General features: G+C 39.2%; 1 protein-coding gene across 4 annotated transcripts in view; it reads right to left on the reverse strand.

Annotated features, from left to right (window-relative positions):
• The window catches only part of EIF4E (eukaryotic translation initiation factor 4E), a 122,120-nt gene that overhangs the window by 39,987 nt on the left and 57,498 nt on the right, over positions 1–24,635 (reverse strand). The window contains exons 1-2 of one of the 4 annotated variants that reach the window (XM_059922464.1): positions 8,801–8,915; positions 7,947–7,993 (exon numbers count right to left, since the gene is read on the reverse strand). In XM_059922464.1, coding sequence (XP_059778447.1) covers positions 7,947–7,964 — 18 coding nt within the window. In that variant the 5' untranslated portion in view covers positions 7,965–7,993; positions 8,801–8,915. Of the gene's footprint in view, positions 1–4,033; positions 4,054–7,946; positions 7,994–8,492; positions 8,518–8,800; positions 8,916–24,635 lie in introns of those variants that run through there. The other 3 variants (XM_059922463.1, XM_059922462.1, XM_059922465.1) reach the window with 3 other exon arrangements.

A 24,635-nucleotide genomic window follows, 5' to 3' on the forward strand; every position in this document is an offset into this window, starting at 1 on the left:
CTGAATACAAATCTCTACAGAAAGATATGAACTGACCATGGTGGTTGCCCCTAGAAGTGATCCACCTGGATGGGATCAGCTTGAGAAGACTTCATTGTATACTCTTTTGTACAAAATTTGAGTTGTGGACAATGTATATACAATGGGCTATTCACACACATTTTCTTAAACAGCAAACAAGGTCATAGGACAATTGTAATTTTAGGACAATTTCAATTGTCCATACAAGACCAAATAATTATCTTTGAAAGTTTAAAATATAGAGAGAAAAAAATTAAAAAATAAAATACAGAGAGACGTTTTCTAGAATAAAATTAAAAAATAACTTGCCCAACCAAACTGGTCTTTGTCATATTCAGTTGTACCTAACAAAGTTATAATACAACATGTGTTTGTATACACCAGGATATGTCTAGATTCTAGAGCCACACTGTCCAATTTGGTATCCACTAGTTACATATGGAATTAAATTTCAATTAATTAAAAATTACAATTAATTCAAGTTTAAAATTCATCTCCTGGGTTGGATCAGTCTTATTTCAAGTGCTCAATAGTGCCGCTAGTGGCTACCGTATTGGTCAGCATAAATATAGAACACTTCCATCATCACAGAAAGTTCTCTTGGACAGCCTTTTTTAAGAAGAATCCTCAAAAAAACTGGTTAACATTGGATGCTTTGGAGAGGAGAACTAGGTAGCTGGAGAAAATAGATAGGAGATAGGTTTTTCACACCAATGAGACAGGACTTTGCCTGTGCCAGGCAGCACCCTTAATGTTTCATGTTAACTCACTTAATCCTTACTGTACTTCAACATAATTAGTTTCCTTTGTAATCCTATGTATTTTATTTAATTTAAAAACATTATTCTGAAAATGAGGTCACAGGCTCCAGCTGTTTGCTAAAAGGATCCATTTGAATTTTGAACCATGAGCATTTATTACTCATCTTCAAGAAAAAAGCTATTTAAAAAAGCTAAAATACCATTATCTATAAACCAAAACCCAAGAGATTTTACTAAATATTATTTTAAAATACGTCACACAAGTTCAAAAGAAAAAATAAAATGTATTGCTCCTAATCCCATCATGCCACCACCCATAAACCATCTGATACATCCTTTCAGATATGATTTTATGTTTATTTGTGTATAACGATGACCTACGCATCAATTTTATCCATAAGGTAAGAGTTTTGCTGAAGGCAAAGAGTTGGACATTTTAGTTTTGGTTGAATTTTAGTTGTTTTTTTTTAAGTACAGTAATAAAGCTTGAAGATAGGACCTGGGTTGGAGTTCTCCCTCTCTCACTTAGGAACTATGTGACCTTGGTAGAAACTTTTATTTAATTTTAAATTTTAAAAAGTTTTAAAATTAAAAAAAAAATCAATTGAAATATGAATTTCTCACCTGTAAAAAGTACTTATCCCACAATATTAAGATTTTAAAAAAACTACAAGATATTTTATCTATTAAAATACTGACCTTAGTTAATACTTTAAGTTATCAGACTCTGTGGTTACATAAGCTGTTGCCCTAAGATGACCCATGTAAAACCCCGAAAGAATTTTTTATAGCAATACTAGTATCAGTTCACATAAATACTAAAACTTACTGTCACTGTAATAAGCAGAGCACAGAAAGGTTTCTGTAATTTCTAATTTCTCTATAGCATTTTGTATGAACACATTTAAAATATATAACTAAAGACATTTTAGTTTTAAAGGTTACTGCACGGCTTCCCTGGTGGTGCAGTGGTTAAGAATCCGCCTGCCAATGCAGGGGACACAGGTTCAAGCCCTGGTCCTGGAAGATCCCACACGCGGAGCAACTTAGCTTATGCGCCACAACTACTGGGCCTGCACTCTAGAGCCCGCGAGCCACAACTACTGAGCCTGCACACCTAGAGCCCGTGCTCTGCAACAGGAGAAGCCACCGCAATGAGAAGCCTGCCCACCACAACGAAGAGTAGCCCCGCTCGCTGCAACTAGAGAAAAACTGCGCACAGCAACAAAGACCCAACGCAGCCAAAAATAAGTAAATTTATAAAAATAAACAAAAGTAAAGATTACTGCAAAGACATGAGTTTCAGAGAAATCTTATGGTCTTATTACTTCTACCTTCCCCAAATAATTTAGCTTTTAAGACTAGCAACATACTACAACTGAAACTTTTTCAAAACAACTGCTTAACTCTTTGCCAGACCTTTCACCAAAATTACTAAAAGTATAAAGGTAGATGAGAGTAAATTCCACGTCTGCAAATTTTTTTTCAATTTCACTACACTGTTTTCACTAGCAAAATATTTTAACTGGCAAATCATATGAATTGACAGGTCTAGAAATCAAATGAGAAGAGGGAGAAGAAGAGTGACCATTCACTTTCTTTAGAAATCAAAGCACAAAGTTCTGGACCAGTTACTGAAGTATGACCAGTATAACTACTTATTTAGTCCTCAAATTTAGACACCAAGGTGACATTTTCTTAAGATTCTACACTTTGGATATCAGTTAGCAAACACTGTAGTACAACAGAAACTAAAAACAAATGTCCACATAATTTCTTTTAGAACTGTAGCAAAATATCTATTAAGTTTATCAAATTAATCTTTCCAAGTCACACAAGGAACACACATTACATGCCTATGGGAAAGACAGTGTCATGGTTAAGAACACACACTCTGGAACTTGGCTGCTTTAGTTTGAACTCCACCCCACCACTTATTAGCTCTGTGATCTTGGGCAAGTTAGTCACACAAACTTACTTAATCTCTCTGTGCCTTGGTTTCCTCATCTGTGAAATAAGAATAATACCTACCTCATCAGTTTGCTGTTAAAAATTAAATGAATATATGTAAAGCACTTAGTAAGGTGCCTGATACACAGTAAGTGCTTTGTGTTAGCCATTATTAAGTTATAAAAATCACCTACATTAAAAATCACTGTTACAGGCTGTGTTTAAAAGATCATTTTTATTCAGTTGCTTAGAACTCTAAATCTATAGCCCTGGAAATTCAATGCTGGGTAGATCTGTCATAATTCCATAGAAACTTGTTGAACACAGTGAGCCAAAACTACAGCTTCCTATTGTTTCTATGGAAGATGTATCAAAAGTTCCAACTGGGAAAGACGATCTTACTTTTCTGACCACATTCTCAGGTTCTAGAAGGGACTACTTAGTACTTAAGAGACAAAAGCCATCCTTTCTTTTTTCTCTAGACACGTATAGGGACTTTTAAAGAAACACTAGTGATTTTTACAGTAAGGAGTGGGAAGAGTATCTGTGGGTTATGGGTCATAAGCTTTGTATTTCTTAATAATGGCAAAGAAATGATAAAGTTGGCTATATAAATCTCCTAGCAAAGAGAGGAAAAGGTGAGTACAACTTTGCATGGATACACCTACATGCAGCACACCTATGGAATATTAACTTTATCTAGTTCTTTTTTTAAAAAATAAATTTATTTATTTATTTATTTTTGGCTGTGTTGGGTCTTCACTGCTGTGAGCGGGGCTACTCTTCATTGCGGTGCACTGGCTTCTCACTGAGGAGGCTTCTCTTGTTGCAGAGCACGTCTCTAGGCGCACGGCCTTCAGTAGTTGTGGTACGTGGGCTTCAGTAGTAGTGGCTCGCAGGCTCTAGAGTGCAGGCTCAGTAGTTGTGGCGCACGGGCTTAGTTGCTCCGCGGCATGTGGGATCTTCCCGGACCAGGGCTCTAACCCATGTCCCCTGCATTGGCAGGTGGATTCTTAACCACTGCGCCACCAGGGAAGTCCCCTATCTAGTTCTTCACAACTGACAAATTTTCATCCCTGAATAGTGCATTTGAAAATCAAAACCACTATATCTTATTCCCATTTTTCAGCTAGACTTAGAAATTTCAGTCTTCAAGGTCACACAGATATTAAAATTAGACTATAATTCAGACTCGTTTCCACTTCTCAAAATATTCTCTATGACAAAAATGGAGCAATTCACAGGTACCAGAAGAGCAAGGAAATTTCTAATAGTAGCAGAGAAGGAAAAGAAGAAATTACCATTGCTAGAACAACTACTTCATAGGCTCCTTGTTACATCCAGGACTGCTGGTACTTCTCCTATATTCTTAACCTTATATAAATTAAATAGAATACTTAAAAAAAATTTTTGCATAGAATTTTCTGTCCAAATTGGATTAAGGTTACATAATTCATTAAACATTTTATTCTCTGCAACTTTGGTGTATAAAACTACGTCTATTTCTAAACTGGACTTCTGTTAAGTCAAATAATTAGGCATAATTTTAATTCAGAGTAAAAAACAAGTAAAATCTAAAATATAAACACCAGAACTAAATTTGTTTGGTTTATGAATGAACTTTGATATACTGGGTTCTTTCTTAAAGCAAAAATATGCATATTAATTTGCAAGGTCTGCTAGTTAATCAATAGTCTTTGGTTAGCAAAAAACCATGGCATTATATAACAACATATTTGTCAACACGTATTTAAGACTTATTTACTTTTAATAAACTCTTTGCAATACAAAACATGTTTCTAAAGGATAAAAAAGGAAACATTAGATCAGCTGACCATCCAAGTTGATTCCATTTATGAAACTAATGTACAGTTTAAAAAATTCAAGAGATACAATGTAAAAACAAGTAAAATTATATACCTTCAATTTAACTAAAGAAACAAAATCTCTTACCTTTAAAAGAACTACAGGTCAAAAATACCCAATAATGAAGAATGCAGAATGAAGATAAAAGCTGCCAAAAACCACGACCCACTGGAGGCAAGATGGCCTGCCACCTTCGCCAACTAATATTAAATCTAACTTTGATCTACCCACAAAGTCTAATTTTGACCTAACCACAATTCAAATACCAACAGAATAATAGGAGAGTATTGTTTACCCCAATGTTCAAAACTTTGCCATATTGCCTGTTAAGAGGTAAAATGCTTCCTTTAATATACCTATCAAGCTTGTCAACAAGTTTAATATCTGTAAGCCACTTCTTTTATGTGTCTGTGTGTGTTTTGTTGTGGGGTTTTTTGGAAGTATAGTTGATTTACAATGCTGTGTTAGTTTCAGGTGTATTAGCAAAGTGATTCAGTTTTTTATATATATATGTATGTATATTCTTTTCCATTATAGGTTATTACAAGATACCTAATATAGTTCCCTGTGCTCTATAGTACGTCCCTGTTGTTCATCTATTTTATACAGTGTGTATCTGTTAATCCCAAACTCCTAATTTATCCCTTCCTCCTCCCTTTCCCCTATGTCTGTGAATCTATTCCTGTTTTGTAAATAAGTTCATTTGTATCATTTTTTTAGATTCCATGTAAGCCACTTCTTAACCTAAATGATCTCATACACGCACACTTGAGAAGCACACAATATCAAACTGAAAATGACTGATATTTTACTTAATTTCCGTAGATAAAAATTCCCTGAATGCCTACAAAGGTGGGACAAGCAGAAATAAACCCATGACTCCAGGTGCTTCTGATTATGCCCAGCAAAAAAGTAATAAGGAAACTCACAAGCTAGCTGAAATAGCAATGAACAAATATGCTTTTTGTAGGCTTTTACAGGGATACCTCAATTGCAGCAAATACTAACCAGCTGCTTAAAAAAAAAAAATCCCACTATTTAAAATTGTCAAAAAGAATTCTAAATGACTAACCTGTGGACAAAGGTGCATTAAAAGTACTTTAAAGTTGCATTTTTCACTAAAAATAAACACTTAAAATTATTTTACATGCATCCTCTGGTTATTATAGTTTCAATCTGGCTTTTGACTTTCAGACACTAAGTTTTTAGGTTCCCTACTCCCCAAATTTAAATGCAGTATTGAAATCTCCCTGGGGTCAGCACTAGAAGGAATGCTATACTGCATCATTGACCAGATCACTGGAAATTAAGCTCCTAAAATTTACACTGAACAAGGTATAAAATCACATTTTGTATAACTCTGTATCCTAAAGAACACTTGGTACAAGGTCCTAAACGTATCAGGAGCTATAAATATTTACTGACTCAAAACAGTCCTTCAACACTTTGTAGTTTTGTTCCCTATTGTTGAAACAAAACAGCATAGCCTGCAAAACCCAAAGGCCCTAAATGTTACTGAAACTTCACAGACTACATTATTGTTTTATTGTTTAGAGGTTTTAGCCTTGCCCTTATTACCAGCTGTAATGCTTTTACTGACGCTGGTACGGTGGGTAGGAGAGTTGATCCAGTCAGAAGTAATATCAGAGCCCATTAAAAGGTTTTAAGTTAAAGTTTTACATATTTATCTTTTATCTATTTAACATTAATGTTCTAAAAATCATTTAACTGTATCAGCAACTTAAGAAAGTTCTGTAGTCAATCTAATTTCCAGGAATATAGATAAACACTGGTACCAATAAAAGAATAAGCAACCAAGCAGAAAATCTGCCTTAAATTCTGGCAACAAGGTAAGGATAGTTTACGTCAATGTAATGAAAAATAAGCATTTTTGTATTCTATAGACCTTTTCATAACTAGTTTTTTAATAGTTATAAAAGTCTTTAAAAAGTCAAAGCAAATTGGGAAGCCATTATCAAAATCACAAACTACCATTAAAGATATATGAAAATATCTGGCAACCAAGGTCCAGAACTGGTTCCAGAGTATCAAAGGTTTTCTGGTTAATGTATTATGCCTCTAAAGTATCACTTAGAATGTGACATTCCTGAAACGGCAACACAGGCCTAGAAGTTTCAATGAGCCACTGCCGGCAAACCCAAACTATGACAAAGATACTCCCTCCTTTGTACGGTTAACAATCAACTTGGTGCTCTGGGATCAGCTTGCTTGAAAGAAGTTTAAGATGGTGCCCAAACTGGGAGGGAAACCAGCAGAACGGATAAAGAGACAATCAAATGGAAAATTAACTTTAAAAGTTAAGTTCCTATTTCCAATAAACTGTGCCTGAGGAACCTTCCAGACGAGAAAGACAGACTCGGAAGAACAGACGGATCTACACCCACTCGCATTCTCTGAGGCGTGCGCACTGCGCGGAAAGGATGAATGAATGGGAGACAGGCGCGTGTGAAATGCAGCAGGTCCGGCCGGCAACCAGACCGGCAGCAGCTATCCGTAGGCCTCGCTCCTCCCCCTTCCCTCCTCCATGACAGCCCAGCCTCCAGCATGGAGGGGCGAGGACAATGTGATCCCCCTGCTAACCACCACCACCACCCTTCATCCTACTCGCAGAGCTTTACCGCGTGACACGGGGTTCTCCTCCCCACTCCAAACCTTTCTCGCCTCCCCTGCCGCCCACCCCGGCAACTCTCGGACGCGCGGGCGTAACATGCGCTGGCCGCTCTCGGCTCCCCTCGGCGAGGTCGAAGCTCCTCCGCGCACGCCGCGGCACCACTCCCGCCCAACTCACCCTAGGGCTACGCGCGCCCACCGGCTCCACGGCCCACCGGTCTAAGGAGTCCCGGTGCGCGCCCGCACCCGAGCCCCTGGGCTAGAGCGAGGGAGGGAGACACGGAAAGGCTGCCCCGGGGCTCCCTCCATCTCATTCCAGGCCGGCTCGCCGCCCACCCTCCCTGCGGATCCGGGCGCCAGCTCGGAGACGGCCCAGCGCCGTCCTATCCCGAAGACACAATTCCCACACACCTAGCCCAGGGCCCAGGTCACCCTCCACCCTCGAACCCCCTCACGGCTCCGCCTGAGGCGCCCGCCCCTCCCCCACACCTCTCCGCGAGCTCTCGGGCCCCCACCAGAACGTGGGCTCTACACGCCGTCGCGGCCAACCTCCGGGGCGCCCCCAGTTGTCCGCGGGGAGGTCAGGCCCACGGAGAGGGGGAGGGGGCGGCAAGGGGTAGCGTGCGCGCCCGGGAACGCCGTCCCGCGGGGTCCCCGAGTCCGAAGGGAGACGGAGCGTGCGGGCCGGTGGGGGTGGGGGCCAAAAGCAATACTCACCGGTTCCACAGTCGCCATCTTAGATCGATCTGATCGCACAACCGCTCCTGAAGGGGGGGGTGAGAGGAAAAAAATGAGATTCAAACCGGATTGGCCGGCTACTGTTCACGTGAGGGACGTGTCCGTTTGGCCCTGGCGGCGCCTGCGCAAGACTGCGGCAGCGTGTTTCACAAGAGGCCTCTGGGAAGTGGAGTCTCTCTCCTTCTCTTTCTATTTCTCTCTCTATTTCTCTCTCTCTCTCTCTCTCTCTCTCTCTCTCTCTCTCTCTCTCTCTCTCTCTCTCTCTCTCTCTCTCTCTCTCTCTCTCTCTCTCTCTCTCTCTCTCTCTCTCTCTCTCTCTCTCTCTCTCTCTCTCTCTCTCTCTCTCTCTCTCTCGTTTTCGTTTTCGTTTTTTTTTCTTTTAGGCAAAGAAGTTTAAAAAAAAAAAGGACTGGGCACGTGGTCGGTGGGTACGGTGCGCGGTTCTCGGCGCGGAGGACACACGCGTGCTGGAGGGTGGTTTTCAGTCCTCTGCTCTTCCGCCTGGATAGCTGCTGTCGCACTTACTGCCAGGCATGCCTACTGTACCCTTTGTCGCCCTGTCCTCCCATCTTCCCCGAAAGGTTAGGAACCGAAGGCTCAGCACGCACAATAAGGCTTCATTTGCTTAGTTGAGGTCCTAGGACAAGTTGCCTGTGTGTTTATTTAATTTCTTTTGACTGCACACCGTTTTCTCTTAGTTTCATAAAGAGGCGGCGGTGGAGAATCGTTGTTTAAGCAGTCAACCCTCCCCGGTACCCCGGCTCCGCTAACGCTGGTGCTCACTCATGGCCATCACTGCCAAAGGGGGTGGCGGAGCCGCCCACAGTACCCACTTGCCACAGGTTGGGGGAGGGGGAGTGCACCCGACAGCGTTTCCTGTTCCAACTCCTGAGATTAAGACCTCAGGGCTAAGGCTTGCGTGGAAATAAAAATCATTTGCAAGTTGGGTCCTCTCGCTTCCACTGTTCTGCTTTAACGTGGTCGGAAATAGCCCAAGTCCGGTGCCAGCCAGGGAAGCCACTCCGGCCCCCGCTGACTAAGCCCTGGATTGACCGTCAGGAGTCGTTAGGCCGGGTCAACTATGACTCTTGACGTTGACTCATTCTCCTTAGGCGAGTGACTTAATCATTCAGTGCCCTAGCTTTTTCATTTATGAAGCACAGATGATAATACACTTAACCTCACAAGGGTGTGCTATGCTAATGATTGTAACTAGCTTTGAAAATGAATCGGACTCCCTAAATGCTTCATAATAGTCAAACTCGTGCCTTCCTAAGGATCAGCGGCTTCCCCTAATGTTTTTTTTTAAACAATGTTTAAAATTTTTCTTTTGTGTACTTTGTTACATTATCATGTACACCAATGCAATTTTAAAGTTTCAAAACAATTTTTTTTTTTTAACTGTAGCTACCCTCCATGGAGACTTTAATGTTCAGGAAAATAGTGTTATATTCACAATAATCACTGGTAATTAGAAATTTATCCCTACAGTGGCATCCTATATTTCGTTTCCCTGTAAGATGCTGTGCTGTCATTTCTCAAGACAGTGTTATTCTGCACAGTTATTAATACAAAAAACAGAGGTAAAGAAATCTAGTAGAGCGCTACTGTAAGGTTTTAATGAGGAAGACATATGATTACTATTTTCCATGCTTCTTAAGAATGTTAACACCAGAAAAATCAGTATAAGCAGGTTGCCTGTGCCTGCCTGCTTACAGTGTTGCTGATGTCCAGAGCTGTGTCATACCTATTACTGACTACATAATGGTCGCTTGAGTTGGCTAACACATAATTGAGGCTGTAATAAGAACTCAAAACCATTGCCTGATCATATGCTTTGGTTCACCTGGATGCCAGACACGATTAATAAAAGCTTTTGACCAGTCAACTCAGCTCTAGTAGGTTTAAAGTAGAAAGAATTCTGAAAACAAAATAAATGGATAAATGGATTTCTATTTACAGACTATCTACTCTTAGTTAACCTATCCAAAGTAATTACAGTCGATCTCAGTGATACTTTCTGTTGTTTAAAAGTAGTATCCTGTTATCTTCTTTGAAGAGCTAGTATAGATGTATTATTTTCCCAGTGCTGCTAGATAATAGAACAAAAGAGATTTAAAATTTAAAGAGATTTCAGTGGAACTGAAAACCAGTGATGTTCTTAAAACTTCCTTTTAATAATAGCTTCCATTTTTTTAACTTTTCTCTTGATCAAAACACACCTCACTTTTGTCAATCATCCTAGTACTTCTACTATACATATATAGTAGAAGTATATATATATACTCCTCTTCTTTGGAGCTTAATTTCTCTCCATTTTGTATGAGCTTTGTTGCATGTGTTTTATGACACATTCATGTGTCTTTTCCTAATATTACCATTAGACTCTACCATGTCAAAGACTTGGTGATTAGGTTTTTATCTATGTGTGTATATGGTTGTTTTGCTTTTGCCAATCTGAAATATCTTATTGTTTATTAATCTATTAATCCACAAAAAAGTACATTTGTTACATTACTACCATATTTGTGCTTGTTCTTAAAGAGTAATAAAAAAGATATTTGAAATGGGATATGGTATTGAAACACTATTCTACTTGTTGGAGTTATCTAGTTAATACATAATTTTTTTTTAAATTTATTTATTTATTTATATTTTTGGCTGTGTTAGGTCTTTGTTGCTGTGCGTGGACTTTCTAGTTGTGGCGAGCAGGCTCTAGAGCGCAGGCTCAGTAGTTGTGGCACAGGGGCTTAGTTGCTCTGCGGCATGTGGGATCTTCCTGGACCAGTGCTTGAACCCGTGTCCCCTGCATTGGCAGGCGGATTCTTAACCACTGCACCACCAGGGAAGCCCTAGTTAATACATAATTAATGGCCCAGCATAGTATCATGGTAACTATTATTTAAAATCCTGGAAAATAAATAAATAAATAAATGCCTGGAATGATTGGTTATCATTTAGCATCTGTAAATAGTCATGATCTTTTCTCTACATAATATAATCCTGAAGCTGGTATATTACTAGTCTTTATAGATCTAACTCATGGTAAAGAGACTTTAAATAATTTAATAGAACACATCATAATAAAAACAGCACATCATTTTTATCATGTATTTTGTCATTGGAATTTATTTAGGTTTTCTAGATAATCAAAGTCATTGTTTTGCTGGGCATTGTTCAACTATGGTTCAAACTGATCACATCTGCTATGATCAATCCCTCAAAAATATTACTGCTACACTGTCTAGGATTTAAAAAAGAAACAGGCCTTGGAATTTTAGACATTCTGTTTAAATTAGTTGCCTTTCTTAGACTTGGATTAGTACTAAGCAATCGTTTTTTCTTAAAATGAATAGGTTTTGAGACTGAAGATATGAAATCGCATAATAAAGTAAATGATCCTTAATATTTTAATTTTGGGTATTAACTTTAGATATAATCTAAACCAACCTCTAGTTAACATTAACTTTTTTAAAACCTTTTTCACTCTCTTTTTAAACTTGGTTATACTTTATACTCTATTTTTTTAATTGTTATTGTCACTTTCTACAGTGATGTTACTTTAGGAAAGACCTAAAATGATGGCTTCAAACAGGATAAATAATCCTTTAAATTACAATTATATAGTTTAGTATTTGAGAGCATGAGCTCCAATGTCAAATTTTCTTGGTTCATAATCCCAATTCTCCCCTTTACTGTAACCACATGCAGATTATTTAGTCTCTTTGTGTTTCATTTTGTCATGAGTTAGATAGGCACAATAACAGTACTTAGCTTGTATGGTTAGTGTGAGAAATGAGTTACTCCATGTAACTTAGAATAGTTCTTAGACTATAGTAAGCACTCAATGTTAACTATAATTACCATGATGTAATATTATATTAACATAAATTTATTATTTCTACTTTTTGTATAGTGTAATATGCTTAAGAATTCTTCTATGCAGAGAACCAACCCCCGCCCATTATCTTTAAGGATATTCCAAGCTTTCAGAGTCAACTATTGATTCTTATAACATACCACATATTTTTCACATCAATTAATTCATTTGACCTTTATAACAAATATGTGAATTAAACATTATCACCCCCATCTTACAGATAAAGAAACAGACTCAGTAAAGTCGGGGACACAGGCAAGTCCACACAGCCAATGGGTGAGTTGGAATTCAAACCCAATTCTCTTGACTCCAAGATTCTTTCTTCTATACCAAAGCTGCTTTCCTCTGATAGGGTCTTCCAAAATGCCTGTATCTCTTTGAAGGACTTCTAATACTAAGTTCATTTACAAAACTGACAATTCAAGAAGTACTAAGTAATGGGAAATGTGTAAAATTTGAAGGATATTTAGAGGACATGGGAAGCCCAGGCACTTCCTTTCTGGACTGTTAAATCTGTTTGGCATCCTAAGTCATAGATATATAAATAGTTCACTACCCATATAAAGAAGTGTGACTAAGAACAGAAAGGGTGCAGCTAACAAGCCAAAATAAGCACTCATACACCTAACGATTGACACAGTCACTTCGTTTCTTCCCTGGTTTCATTCAGATCTCTGTTCCAATGCCATCTCCTGAGGGAAGGCTTCCTTGACCACCCTATGTAAATTATCATGCTCCTTACTCTTTATCTCCTTACCCTGCTTTATTTTCTTCAGGCCACTTTATAACTCTAGCTCTAAACCCAGTATTATATTAAATATTATTTAATTAGTCATTGGTTGCCTCCACTAGCCAAATGTTAGGTCCTTGATGATTTGTAGGTAGAATGCCAACAAATATTTGGGAAAAACCAAAATTTTTAAAACTTCACAGAATTCTAGCCTTAGGACTAACAATGTAATAGGAAAATTACTATATACCAGGTATCATGTTAAGCAGTTTATGTGCATTGATAATACCTCATTTTATCTTCAAAACAACATTCTGAGATAGATAAGGAAACTGAGGTTAAATAACTTTCCCAAGAACACAGTTCTGTCTTCAGGGCTCTTAACACTATATAATATTGACTAGATTGTAATTGGACTGCCTAATAAGAAAGATAATTGTCTGAAATAATGAGAAATAATCTGCAAAGAGTATGTGAAAAATTCAGGTAAGGAGTATGCTGGGTCAACAATAAGATACTATAAATAAACGTAATTTACCTTTTAAAATTGAAATTAGAAAAAAATTTAAATGTAGTGGGATGAGATCAGTAGCTTTTAGAAATAACCCACAAGATTGTAAACACCCAAAATTCAGAGATTTGTGTGGAACTTCAGGGAAGCATGACTGGATTTTCATTGCTACATACATGAGTAAGTGCTTACATTGAACTTGTCTAAAGAAATATGTTAATGGGTGGGAGCTGGTCTGCTTACCATCTATAAAAGAGGAATCCAGAATGACAATATTTGACCATCTAGTTTTGTTCTGGGGACAGAGTGCCCTGGTGCAAAAATACGGATCTCTGGTCCATTTGGCCCTCATTGGGAACGGTTTCTTGAGGACACCACAACGAATTCTCCTTGTTTTGGTTCCAGGTTTACCAAGCAACCATATGACGAACATATCTTCTGGTATTGATTTGTATATATGTAGGGCTGATATGGATGCATGAATGTCTAGACTAGGTGTATCGCTCAGAGTCCATCCTAACTGGCACTAAATTTTTTAGTTTGTTTTACTTACGCTCTATGAGCTTGGCTAAAAGAAAACTACCCCTGTGGACAGGATTTTCTCTGTGTCCTCAGATTGTGATGACTCTCTGAGGAAACACCCATCTACAGGAATGGTCTGGATGGCTACCTTCCCCAGGACTTGCCATGTGCCTTTCTACTCCAACAGCATCTTTGGAGACCTGTGAATTAGAAATTTTGGATTCACCTGCCTCTAAACTCTTATTTTAAGTTCAGAGTTTGAGAGATACCAATCCTCATTCAGGACATTGCTTAGAAACATGGCATGTACTAAAAATTCTCAGATATCACCTTATGTGTTTCAAGTAGCTAATGGAAAACTGTGATTATTGTTTTGTTAAAAATAAGTAATAAAATAATGGTAATAATACTCGCAAGAGAGCCATTTATATCTTTTGAAAAAAATGACAAATCACTATTAAAGACTTACTATTTGGGGAGAGCTTTTGTCAGGTCTGTGGATGCATGTAGTACAAATTGACCAACAGCATTCACAGCTCTGAAATGGAAAGTTAGGAAACAGGGGTCCATACTTTATCGTATCAGTGCCTGAGATTATCAGGTTTTAAGAAGGGGAAAAGGGTTTGATCTATGCTAATGCATATTAGCAGACTGGATGTACTTAGCTTATAAAAAGTGACTTCTGGAAAATGAAAAAAAATTACTATGCTGGGCAGATTTATGAAACAAACTGTTAGTTTAATTGCCAGGCAATTTATGGAAACAGAACCTTAAAAAAAAAATCTGACCTTGCTTAAAAGTTTTTCCATATAGGCTTATATGCTTTTCCCCCTTGAAAGGTAAGAGAATAGGTTCGCATGAGAGTTAAATACCTATTTTATTTTACAGTAAAATAAGGTGGCAAGATAAGTAAACACGATTTTATCCCTTTATTAGAGCTTAATTTTTACATTCTGAAAGAGATTTTGGCAATATATAGGAAAATGTCAGCAGTCATTGTTGAAATTTAAAAACTAAAGGGAAATTATTGTTTTGTTAGTTACAAAAAGGATTAGCTAAATGTAATTAATACTTGAGCAGAGTGATACTTGACTGAAAATATTTAAGTGAAAATATTTAAATATTTTCACTTATTAAGTTTTGTTTATTTTTTTGTCTTAAAAAGGAATGTTGGGCTTCCCTGGTGGCGCAGTGGTTGAGAATCTGCCTGCCTATGCAGGGGACATGGGTTTGAGCCCTGGTCCGGGAAGATCCCACATGCCGCGGAGCAACTAAGCCCGTGCGCCACAACTATTGAGCCTGTGCTCTAGAGCCCGCAAGCCACAACTACTGAAGTCCGCGCACCTAGAGCCGGTGCTCCGTAACAAGAGAAGCCACTGCAATGAGAAGCCCCGCAACGCAAGGAAGTAGCCCCCGCTCACCGCAACTAGAGAAAGCCCGCGTGCCGCAACAAAGACCCAACGCAGCCAAAAAAAAAGTTGACATTGCATGTCAACTGTACCACAATAAAACATTTTTTTCAAAGAGCTGAAAAAAGAAAGGGTTAAATATAGGAAATTCATGCTATTTTCTGAAACTGCCTAGGGGGTAAAAGTATTTAAAGTACTCATAAAGAAACTTGGAACTATGTTCTTATTTTGGGAGATTAAACCAGATATCTGATAGAAGATAGTATTACTTAAAAGCCTTGTGTTCAGCGCCATCAAAAGAAAAAAAAAAAAAAAATCACACCCACACCCAGAGGGGAATTTGTTATTTATTTGCTTTTTAACTTGGAGCTGGACTTTAGCAAAAGATTTCATGTTGATGGATGGGACAACAGCTTAAATTGGTTTGAATCTATAAATTAAACTTCCGTTTTTCAAAATGTAAGGAGGGAATTCCCTGGCATTCCAGTGGTTAGGATTCCACACTTTCACTACCAGGGGCCAGGGATGGATCCCTGGTCGGGGAAATAAGATCCTGCAAGCCGCGTGGCCAAAAAAAAAAAAAAAAAAAACCCGAAAAAACAAACAAACAAACAAACAAAAAATGTTTAAGGAAACTTGGAGTAGAATTGGAATTTTAAAAATTATTTGATTATTCTTATTGTTATTTTATACTGTTCTTCCCCTTGGTGATTTTTTTTCTTTTCTTTTTTTTTTTGTTTTTTGCCCCTTGGTGATTTTTTAAATGCATTTAATCTTATATAATGGTTTCATTTTAAACACAATATAACAAACAGCATTAAAGAAATTTCTTTTTTTAAAAAAGGAAAATCTTCCCTACTACCCTAATACATCGATATGCCAACATTTTATGCTCTTAGAATTATAGGTCACATACAGTTTTGAACTGTATTTTTCACATGATCTCTTATTGAGAATATTTTGGACATTGTTTGTAGACTGGATAATACTTTTTAAACATTTTATTTTGAAAAATTATCAAACTTACAGAATAGTTGCAATAGTAACTTTCACAAACCCTTCTAAACTAAACAATCGTTAACATGTTGCCTTGTCTCTCAATCTTTCATTAGTTCTGAGCCATTTGAGAGCAAGTTGCAGACATAGTGAGCTCTAAATACTTCAACATGTTCCTCCTAAGTATGAAAATATTTTCTTACAGAGCCATAACACAATTAAATCAGGAAATGTAATATTCAATACTTTTATCTAAAATATAATCATCGAATCAATATTCAAATTTTGCCAATTGTTCGAGTAATTAGTTTTATAAAAATTTTTTTTTCCAATCTAGGATCATGCGTTGCATTAGTTGTCATGTCTTTTCAGTTTAATCTGAAACAGTTCCTCAGCTTGTCTTTTGAGACACTGACACTCAAAAGTAAAGGACAGTTGTTTTGAAGAATATCCCTTAATTTGGTTTACCTGATTGTTTCCTATGACAGTTTAAAACTTGATGCTGTTAGGGTTACTGTGGACTTGTTATGTTGATACAACACTTTTAAACTTGTACATTTTTGGCAGAAATTCTATGTAAGTAATATTGTGTCCTTCCTAGAGCATCACATCAACATTGGTAGCATTAGCGGCCTCAGAATATTTCACTAAGTAGATATATTACAATACCTAATTCTCCATGGTTACATATTCAGGTTATTTCCAGTTTTCTCCTATTATGAATAATGCTCTAATGCATACATTCATGAGAAATTTATTTTCATATTTTAGATAATTACTTCAGGATAAATTTTCAGCAATGGAATTAAATGGTTTATAGAATACAACAAAACTTTCACTTTTTATACATATTGGAATTCATATTGCTCTCCAAAAATGTTGTATCAACTGAACAGGTTACAACAAACATCAGCATTTGGCCTTAAAGGAATTCAAATTTTTTTTATTATATTATATTATACGAATATATTGTTGGGAACTTCCCTGGTGGTCCAGTGGTTAAGACTCTGCACTTCCACTGCAGGGGGCACGCGTTTGATCCCTGGTCAGGGAACTAGGATCCTGTGTGCTGCACGGCATGGTCAAAAAAAAGAGATTCTAATATTGTAAAGGAAGAAAAATCCCATAAAACTAAAATATATATATATAGTTGATGATTTTTGTCACTAGTTTCTGTATTTATTTATTCATAGCCTTTACCTTTGTTCCCCTACTTTTATTTTGGAAATTTTAAAATCTACAAAATGTTGAAACAGTACACTAAACACCTGTAAACCTTCATCTAGATTCTCTAGTTGTTAATCTTTAAATCAGTAAGGATTGATAAGAATATGCATGATAATTGAAAAGTGTATAGCAGCCAATGGGAACTGTCCCTCAAAATTGTGGAAATAGGTAACAGGACATAAAGTCTCTAGGTGCAAAATAGACGGGTAGCCAACAAGGGTACTATTATACCATCAAAAAATCAATGATGGATGATAACGAAGCTGAAGGCAGTTGTGCCAATAAAACATCACAATCTTTTGCCCAATTCCTGGATCTGAGCCAGTTTTCAGACTCAAAATCCATAAGCTGAAGGAGTTGGGTGCCCAGGAGAAAGGGACTATGGCCAGTAATGGGGAAATAACTTTCCCAATTCTTTTCCAAATTAATCTCTGGTCATTTGTTTGGGTAATTGTATACTTTGGAAAAGGGCTACAGCATTGGAGACCTTGGCAGGACATATGTGCACCAGAGGGTGGAAGATAAATCCTACTAAGATTCAGGAGCCTGCCACAAAAATACAATTTTGGGGGGTCCAATAGTCAAGAGCATGTCAGGATATCCCATCCAAACTAAAGGACCAACTATTGCCTCTCACATACCCCACAGTGAAAAAGGAGGCCCAACATCAAATATGCCTCTTTAGGTTATAAAGGTAGCATATTCTACATCTGGGATCAAGTGATAAGAAAGGCTGCTAGCTTTGAGTAGGGCCCAGAGGAGAAAGGGCTTTGAAGTAGTATCAGATTGTGGTGCAATCTGACCCTTGGGCTGTATTACCTAGAAGATCTATGATGTTAGCGGTATCAATGGTGGTAAAAAATGCTATGTGGAATTTTTGTTAAACCCCAGTGGGATAATCACAATGCAGGTCTCTGGGGTTCTAGAGCAAGGCCATGACATTTGTAGCAGAGAGTTTTACTCTTGAAAAACAATTTCTGGCATGCTATTAGACCCCGGTAGAAGAAAAGTATGTGACCATTGGACACCAAGTAACCATATGGTGGTAACTACACCGATGAGGTGGGTTCTCTCAGACCTATTTCACCAAGTCACAAGGTTACGCAGCCTAGCAATGATTCGTTATGAGATGAAAGTGGTACATCTGGGATTCAGCGTAAGCAGGACCAGTGGGCACAAGCAGGTGGCATCAGCACCTCTCCTTCAATTTGCACTATGGCTATATGGGAAATTTCTCAGGAACACCTGATGGAAGAGAAAAGTTCAAGCTTGAATCATGGCTGGGTTACCTCAATATGTGGATGCAAGCTAAAAAGAGAAGAGTCACTACAGCCCCATACAGGTGTGGCCTTAAAAAAAAGCTGGTGAGTGGACTTCCCTGGTGGCGCAGTGGCTAAGAATTCGCCTGCCAATGCAGGGGACACGGGTTCGATCCCTGGTCCGGGAAGATCCCACATGCCGCTGGGCAACTAAGCCCGTGTGCCACAACTACTGAGGCTGCGCTCTAGAGCCTTTGAGCCACAACTACTGAGCCCACGTGCTGCAACTACTGCAGCCTGCGCACGTAGAGCCCATGCTCTGCAACAAGAGAAGCCACCACAATGAGAAGCCTGCGCACCACAACGAAGAGTAGCCCCTGCTTGCTGCAACTAGAGATAGCCCAAGCAGCAACGAAGACACAGTGCAGCCAAAAAAAAAAAAAAAAAGCTGGTTAGTGAATTTCCTCCCAAAGGGTACACTGTGCCCTGGGTCCTCCACTTTATGTGGAAAGATAAGTGGCCCAGGGTTAGAACATGTATAAACTCATGTCAGTGGTGAATGGCTTGGCCATCTGGACAGGGACCTGAAGGAAGATTACAAAATTAGAGTCAAATAGGTCTGGAGTAGAGTGGGTAAACAGATGAGTGTGAACACAAAATATTAGGATCTTTGTATCCCATGTTAATGTCCACCAGACAGCACTGATCTTGGAAGAAACATAAACAACCAAGAAAACAAAGTGACTTGGCCACTTGATGGTACCCAGCCTCTGTTATCAGCCACTTCAGTGCTTGACCAGTGGGTGCATGAATAGAATATCCATGGTGACTGCACATGGGCCCCAAAAGATGAACTTCACTTACCAAGGCTGATCGAGCTACTGTCATTGGCAACTTAGGAGACAAAGAGAGGAATCATCACTCTGTCAGAAATAAGTGACCCTCATATCCAGCCTTCTGGGAGGATATGCCTGATGCCCAGAAGATCCACTTGGGTACCTCTTGATACTTCTTGCCCAATTTTGATGGCAAATGGACAAGTATATAAACTATTAGGTACCAAAGAAGGGCATGGTACCCTGCGAATCAGACCTGTAGGTTAAGGACCTGGACCAAACCATGGGGCAAGCTACCAAGACCAGCAAAGGTGTTCTCTGAGGGTGATAAGAATCTTGAGTGTATAGTAGAGGGGGGACAAGATGAACTCAGCCACAGCCCTGTAATTCTTTTTTGTTTTTTTTAATATTTATTTATTTATTAATTTTGGCTGCGCCGGGTCTTAGTTGCGGCACGTGGGTTCTTCATTGCTGCATGCAGGATCTTCATTGCAACATGTGGGCTCTTAGTTGAGACATGAAGGCTCTAGCTCCCTGACCAGGGATCAAACCTGGGCCCCCTGCATTGGGAGTGCAGAGTCTTAACTGCTGGACCACCAGGGAAGTCCCAGGGCTGTAATTCTTTTCACTCATCTTCCACTTCTAAATTTCCCCTAGAAAGCAGGTCTACTGGATCTGGGAGGAGGTGTTCCAGAATGTATGTGAAGAAGTGGATCTGGGCTTCCCTGGTGGTGCAGTAGTTAAGAATCCGCCAGCCAATGCAGGGGACACGGGTTCGAGCCCTGATCCGGGAAGATCCCACATGCTGAGGAGCAACAAAGCCCGTGTGCCACAACTACTGAGCCTGTGCTCTAGAGCCCGTGAGCCACAACTACTGAAGCCCACACGCCTAGAGCCCGTGCTCCGCAACAAGAGAAGCCACCGCAATGAGAAGCCCATGCACCGAAACGAAGTGTAGCCCCCAGTCGCTGCAACTAGAGAAAGCCCGCACGCAGCAGCAAAGGCCCAACTCAGCCAAAAATAAATAAATAAATTTATTAAAAAAAAGAAAAGTGGATCTAAGCAGCACAAGGGGTAAACTGCTGTCAACACAATGGTGAGCCACCAAGGTTCTTTTTTTTTTAAATTTTTATTTTGTTTGTTTATTTTTTGGCTGTGTTGGGTCTTTGTTGCTGCACGCGGGCTTTCTCTAGTTGCGGCGAGCGGGGGCTACTCTTCGTTGCGGTGCGCGGGCTTCTCATTTTTTTTTTTTATAAATTTATTTATTTATATTTATTTTTGGCTGTGTTGGGTCTTCGTTTCTGTGCGAGGGCTTTCTCTAGTTGCGGTAAGCGGGGGCCACTCTTCATCGCGGTGCGCGGGCCTCTCACTATCGCGGCCTCTCTGGTTGCGGAGCACGAGCTCCAGACGCGCAGGCTCAGTAGCTGTGGCTCACGGGCCTAGTTGCTCCGCGGCATGTGGGATCTTCCCAGACCAGGGCTCGAACCCGTGTCCCCTGCATTGGCAGGCAGATTCTCAACCACTGCGCCACCAGGGAAGCCCCGCGGGCTTCTCATTGCGGTGGCTTCTCTTGTTGCGGAGCATGGGCTCTAGGTGCATGGGCTTCAGTAGTTGTGGCTCGCGGGCTCTAGAGCACAGGCTCAGTAGTTGTGGCACACGGGCTTAGTTGCTCTGTGGCATGTGGGATATTCCTGGACCAGGACTCGAACCCATGTTCCCTGCATTGGCAGGCTGATTCTTAACCACTGCACCACCAGGGAAACCCCCAAGGTTCATCTTTAATGAACGGCTTGTTGCTGCAAGCTCTGTGTCAGAGTGCTTCCCAGGGAACCCAACCAGTAACAATAAATATACAGTTTAAATTTTTGAATAATTATATTTCAATACATAGGTGTAGAAGAACACCTATATTTAGTATATTTTTTAAAAATTTAGAAGAATATGTACTAGCATTTGAACTGACCTGGAGAAGTTTATGATTTAAATTATAATTTATGAACAAATTAGAAAACATATAATGGCATAACTTGTCATAAAACTGAGTACATATATTAAGCTGAATATGTAAATCAAAGAATGAAAAATATTAAGTTGCAATATGACACATCTGGCAAGTTAAGCTGTGATTTACGTATTTTTTAAAAATTGCTATGTAAATAATTCATATGTCATGACCTAAAGGATTATTATCGCCATTTAGGATAATACAGTTTGAGAATGTGGCTGAATGTTATTATACTTAGATGGATAGCTTACTCATTTCTATATTTAGAAATGCTAAAATCCTGAAATGTTATTTCTAATGTCCCTGCTATTTTTGCTTGGATTGAGAACAGGTAAAAATTCAGCATTCAAACAAACTGACCTTATAGTCTCCAATCTCCAATACCAAATTCTAGCCCCTGGTTGTGAGGTCAAGACCTTCCCACTGAGTGACATTACGTGATTGTATTAGTCAGGGTTCTCCAGAGAAATAGAATCAACCAGAGACATAAATAAGATATATATATCGCTTATAGGAATTGGCTCACACAATTATGGAGGCCAAAAATACCCACAGTCTGTGGTCTGCAAGCTGAAAAACTAGGAAAGCCACTGGTGTAATTCAGTCTGAGTCTGAAGGCCTGAGAACCAGAGGAGCAAATGTTGGGTGTTCCAGTCCGTGTCCAAAGACCCAAGAATTGAGAAGCTGATGGTGTAAGTCCGGGTCTTGGTCCAAAGGCTGGAGAACCAGGAGCACCAATGTCCAAGGGCAGGAGAAGATGGATGTCCCAAACCAAGGAGAGAGCAAATTTACCCTTTCTCCATCTTTTTGTTCTATTCAGTCCCTCAATAATGATACCAACCCACATTGATGAGGGCTATCGTACTTCGTGTACCATTCAAATGTTAATCTCTTCCAGAAACACCCTCACAGAAATTCCAAGAAATAATGTTTTACCAGCTATCTGGGAATCCCTAAGCCTAGTCAAGTTGACACATATTTTTTTTTTAAATTGAAGTTTAGTTGATTTACAATGTTGTGCCAATCTCTGCTGTGCAGCAAAGTGACTCAGTTATAGGGATGTCCCTGGTGGTCCAATGGTTAGGACTCCTGCTTCCGCTGCAGGGAGCACAGTTTCGACCCCTGGTTGGGGAACAAAGATTCCTTGCAAGCTGTGTGGTGCAGCCAAAAAAAAAAAAAGTTACACACATGTATACATTCTTTGTTTTTTTAAAATATTCTTTCCCATTATGGTTTATCCCATGAGATTGGATATAGTTCCCTGTGCTATACAGTAGGACTTTGTTGTTTATCCAGTCTAAACATAATGTTTTGCATCTACTAATCCCAAACTCCCAGTCCATCCCTTTTCCTCCCCTCACTCCCTTGGCAACGACAAGTCTGTTCTCTACATCTGTGAGTCTGTTTCTCTCTTTTTTTTCTTTAAATTAATTAATTAATTAATTTTTGGCTGCACTGGGTCTTCATTGCTGCGTGTGGGCTTTTCTCCAGTTGTGGCGAGCAGGGGCTACTCTTCATTGCTTTGCTCAGGCTTCTCATTTTGGTGGCTTCTCTTGTTGCAGAGCACAGGCTCTAGGTACGCAGGCTTCAGTAGTTGTAGTTCGTGGGCTGTAGAGCACAGGCTCAGTAGTTGTGGCGCACGGGCTTAGTTGCTCCGTGGCATGTGGGATCTTCCCAAGCCAGGGCTCGAACCCGTGTCCTCTGCACTGGCAGGAGGATTCTTAACCACTGCGCAACCAGGAAAGTCCCTCTGTTTCTGTTTCATAGTTAGGTTCATTTGTGCCATATTTTAGATTTCACATGTAAGGGAAATCATACGGTATTCATCTTTCTCTTTCTGACTTACTTCACTTAGTATGATAATCTCTAGTTGCATACATGTTGCTGCAAATGGCATTATTTTGTTCTTTTTTATGGCTGAGTAGTATTCCATTGTATATATGTACCACATCTTCTTTATCCGTTCATCTTGATGGACATTTAGGTTGTTTCCATGTTTTGACTATTGTGATAGTGCTGCTATGAACATAGGGGTGCATGTATCTTTCTGAATTATAGCTTTGTCCAGATATATGCCCCATAGTGGGATTGTTGGATCATACGGTAATTCTATTTTTAGTTTTCTAAGGAACCTCCATACTGTTTTCCATAGTGGCTACACCAACTTAAATTCCCACCAACAGTGTAGGTGGGTTCCCTTTTTCTCCATACACTCTCCAGCATTTTTTATTTGTAGACTTTTTAATGATCACCATTCTGACCAGTGTGAGGTGGTATCTCATTGTAGTTTTGATTTGCATTTCTCTAATAATTAGTGATGTTGAGCATCTTCTCATGTGCCTACTGGTCATCTGTATGTTCCCTTTGGGGAAATGTCTATTAAGGTCTTCTGCCCAGGGACTTCCCTGGCAGTCCATTGGTTAACACTCTGCACTCGCAATGCGGGGGGCCCAGGTTCAATCTCTGTTTGGGGAACTAAGATCCCACATACTGCAACTAAGCCTGTGCACCGCAACTACTGAGCCAGTGTGCTCTAGAGCCCACATGCCACAACTAGAGAGAGCCCATGCACTGCAACTACAGAAGCCAGCGTGTCACAATGAAGAGCCAGCACAGCAAAAAAAAAAAAAAAAAAAAAAAAAGACTATAAAAAAAAAGGTCTTCTGCTCATTTTTCAATTGGGTTGGTTGGTTTTTTGCTGGTGAGTTGTATGAGCTGTTTGTATATTTTGGAGATTAAACCCTTGTCAATCTCATCATTTGCAAATATTTTCTTCCATTCCATACGTCATCTTCTTTTTTTAAATATTTTTTATAGTTTCCTTTGCTGTGCAAAAGCTTGTAAGTTTGATTAGGTCCCATTTGTTTATTTTTCTTTTTATTTCTATTGCCTTGACCTAAGAAAACATTGGTATGATTTCTGAGTTCACACATAAAATTAATCATCACAGTGACACTAGAATAGCGATCTAAAAGTAATATCTAGGACTCACCAGCTTAAGGTAGACTTAGAGTTTTACTCAAACAGTCTCTTCCAAAGTTAGTCAGATGTTTTAGTTTTTTAAATGAATAATTGTTAAAATTGAAATCATATCAAGTATCTTTTCTGACCACAACGTTGTGAGACTAGATATCAACTACAGGAAAAAATCTGTAAAAAATACAAGCACAGGGAGGCTAAACAATACACTAGTTAATAACCAAGAGATCACTGAAGAAATCAAAGAGGAAATCAAAACATACCTAGAAACAAATGACAATGAAAACACAACGACCCAAAACCTATGGGATGCA

This window comes from Balaenoptera ricei, chromosome 5, assembly GCF_028023285.1.
Source record: "Balaenoptera ricei isolate mBalRic1 chromosome 5, mBalRic1.hap2, whole genome shotgun sequence".
In the NCBI taxonomy this organism is placed as follows: Eukaryota; Metazoa; Chordata; class Mammalia; order Artiodactyla; family Balaenopteridae; genus Balaenoptera; species Balaenoptera ricei.